Source organism: Sinocyclocheilus anshuiensis, unplaced genomic scaffold (genome assembly GCF_001515605.1).
Source record: "Sinocyclocheilus anshuiensis isolate Anshui unplaced genomic scaffold, SAMN03320099.WGS_v1.1 scaffold205, whole genome shotgun sequence".
NCBI classification, from domain to species: Eukaryota; Metazoa; Chordata; class Actinopteri; order Cypriniformes; family Cyprinidae; genus Sinocyclocheilus; species Sinocyclocheilus anshuiensis.
In genome coordinates this window covers 1,956,209-1,957,629 of record NW_015536497.1, presented here as the reverse complement: position 1 = coordinate 1,957,629, position 1,421 = coordinate 1,956,209, and the positions used below count along the sequence as shown (strand labels likewise).

The 1,421-nt window shown below is 40.0% G+C and overlaps 1 protein-coding gene across 1 annotated transcript in view; it reads right to left on the bottom strand.

Moving 5' to 3' along the window:
- The window catches only part of LOC107687808 (leucine-rich repeat transmembrane neuronal protein 4-like), a 130,752-nt gene extending 129,729 nt beyond the window's left edge, over nt 1-1,023 (bottom strand). Inside the window, exon 1 of the mRNA XM_016485277.1 lies at nt 486-1,023. Within this exon, the coding sequence (XP_016340763.1) occupies nt 486-489 (4 nt within the window). The 5' untranslated portion in view covers nt 490-1,023. The remainder of the gene's footprint in view (nt 1-485) is intronic.
- Nucleotides 1,024-1,421: the final 398 nt, after the last annotated feature.

The window sequence follows — 1,421 nt, the reverse complement described above, 5'->3', positions numbered from 1 at the left end:
TATATATATATATATATACACATATACACATATACATACATACATACATACATACATATATATATATATATATATATATATATATATATATATAGGTCATAAAACACTGAATAAATACCCATCGAATAAATGAACAGACGTGTACACTTGACTGTACCTCAACAGAATCATACCACTGTGAGCTGAAGTGAATGCATGGTCAGATTTGAGCAAGGCTATGTGTGATTCTTAAATGCAAAATAAATCGATGCATACTAATTAAAGAGAGCATCGTATGAATGCATGCATAGGCATGTATGAACATTTTATGCTTATCAAAGCACAGGCAATCTCTTAGTTTTACTGCATGGACACCGTTTGAAGACAACTGACATTGCACTGTAAAATGAATAAAACTGCAAAAAAAAAAAACAGGTCATCAACCCATAAAACATCCACCGTGTTTTAGATGTTCACTTAAGCCCGATGGGAATACGCAAACTTACCCATCACCGCGTCTCAGTCAACTCCTGGACACAGGTTTTACAGCTTTCTACCGCTCGAGACCCGAAACGGCATGGCAAGCGCTCTCTTCAGATGGTTCGGTTCTTCCACGAGCGGCCGCCTGTAGTCCTCCACCGCAGAGCAGGCGCGGGAAATCTTCAATCTCTCCTGACTGACCACTGCACTGACCATATCTTTTAATTCCCCTCAAAAAAAAAGTATCGTCATAAAAATCCACTTGAACAGAAATAATCCGTTTTAAATCCTAAAATTATACCTTAGGTCACAAACAGAGCAGAAGACGCGCGATTCCAAATCCAAGTTATCTACCACAAGTCAAATTTATGGAAATCCCAGCAATCCCCTTCCGTCTCATTACTATATTCCATCGCAGCATACTGCGCAAATACTGTCTTTCCCGAACGGATGATGCTTACCGTAGATTAATCCGTGGATATTATAATATCACTGAGAATTATGATGTTTAGAAGATTTAAACGCTGTCCAAAATTACTGCACTCATAGAATACTGTTTGGAAGTGTACTCCACTCCATCGGGAATGTTTCTCCTCTCATGTACAGTTCCCGACAGTACAGAGATGCAGCAGGATTGTGAGTGGTTAACCACAACCGCCTGTCGCACCATAACTTTGTCAGACAGAATCCGAATGCCCTCTTCTGGCGAACTGACATCAGCAATCCAGCAGCAATCTCTTCCCCGCTCATTTCACTCTCACTCGATATTTCCACGGGAAAACGAGTGGGTGACACAACAAGTCTGTTAGATCGACTAACATAAAAAAAGAACAAACAAACGACCCGGCTTAATGTCTGTTCCTCGACCCAACGAGAAATCATCACAAATCTCCAAACAGTTATGTAGGCTCCTGCTTTTATGTTCCTTTTAATTATTCATATTAGGTGTGTAGGCTAGATGA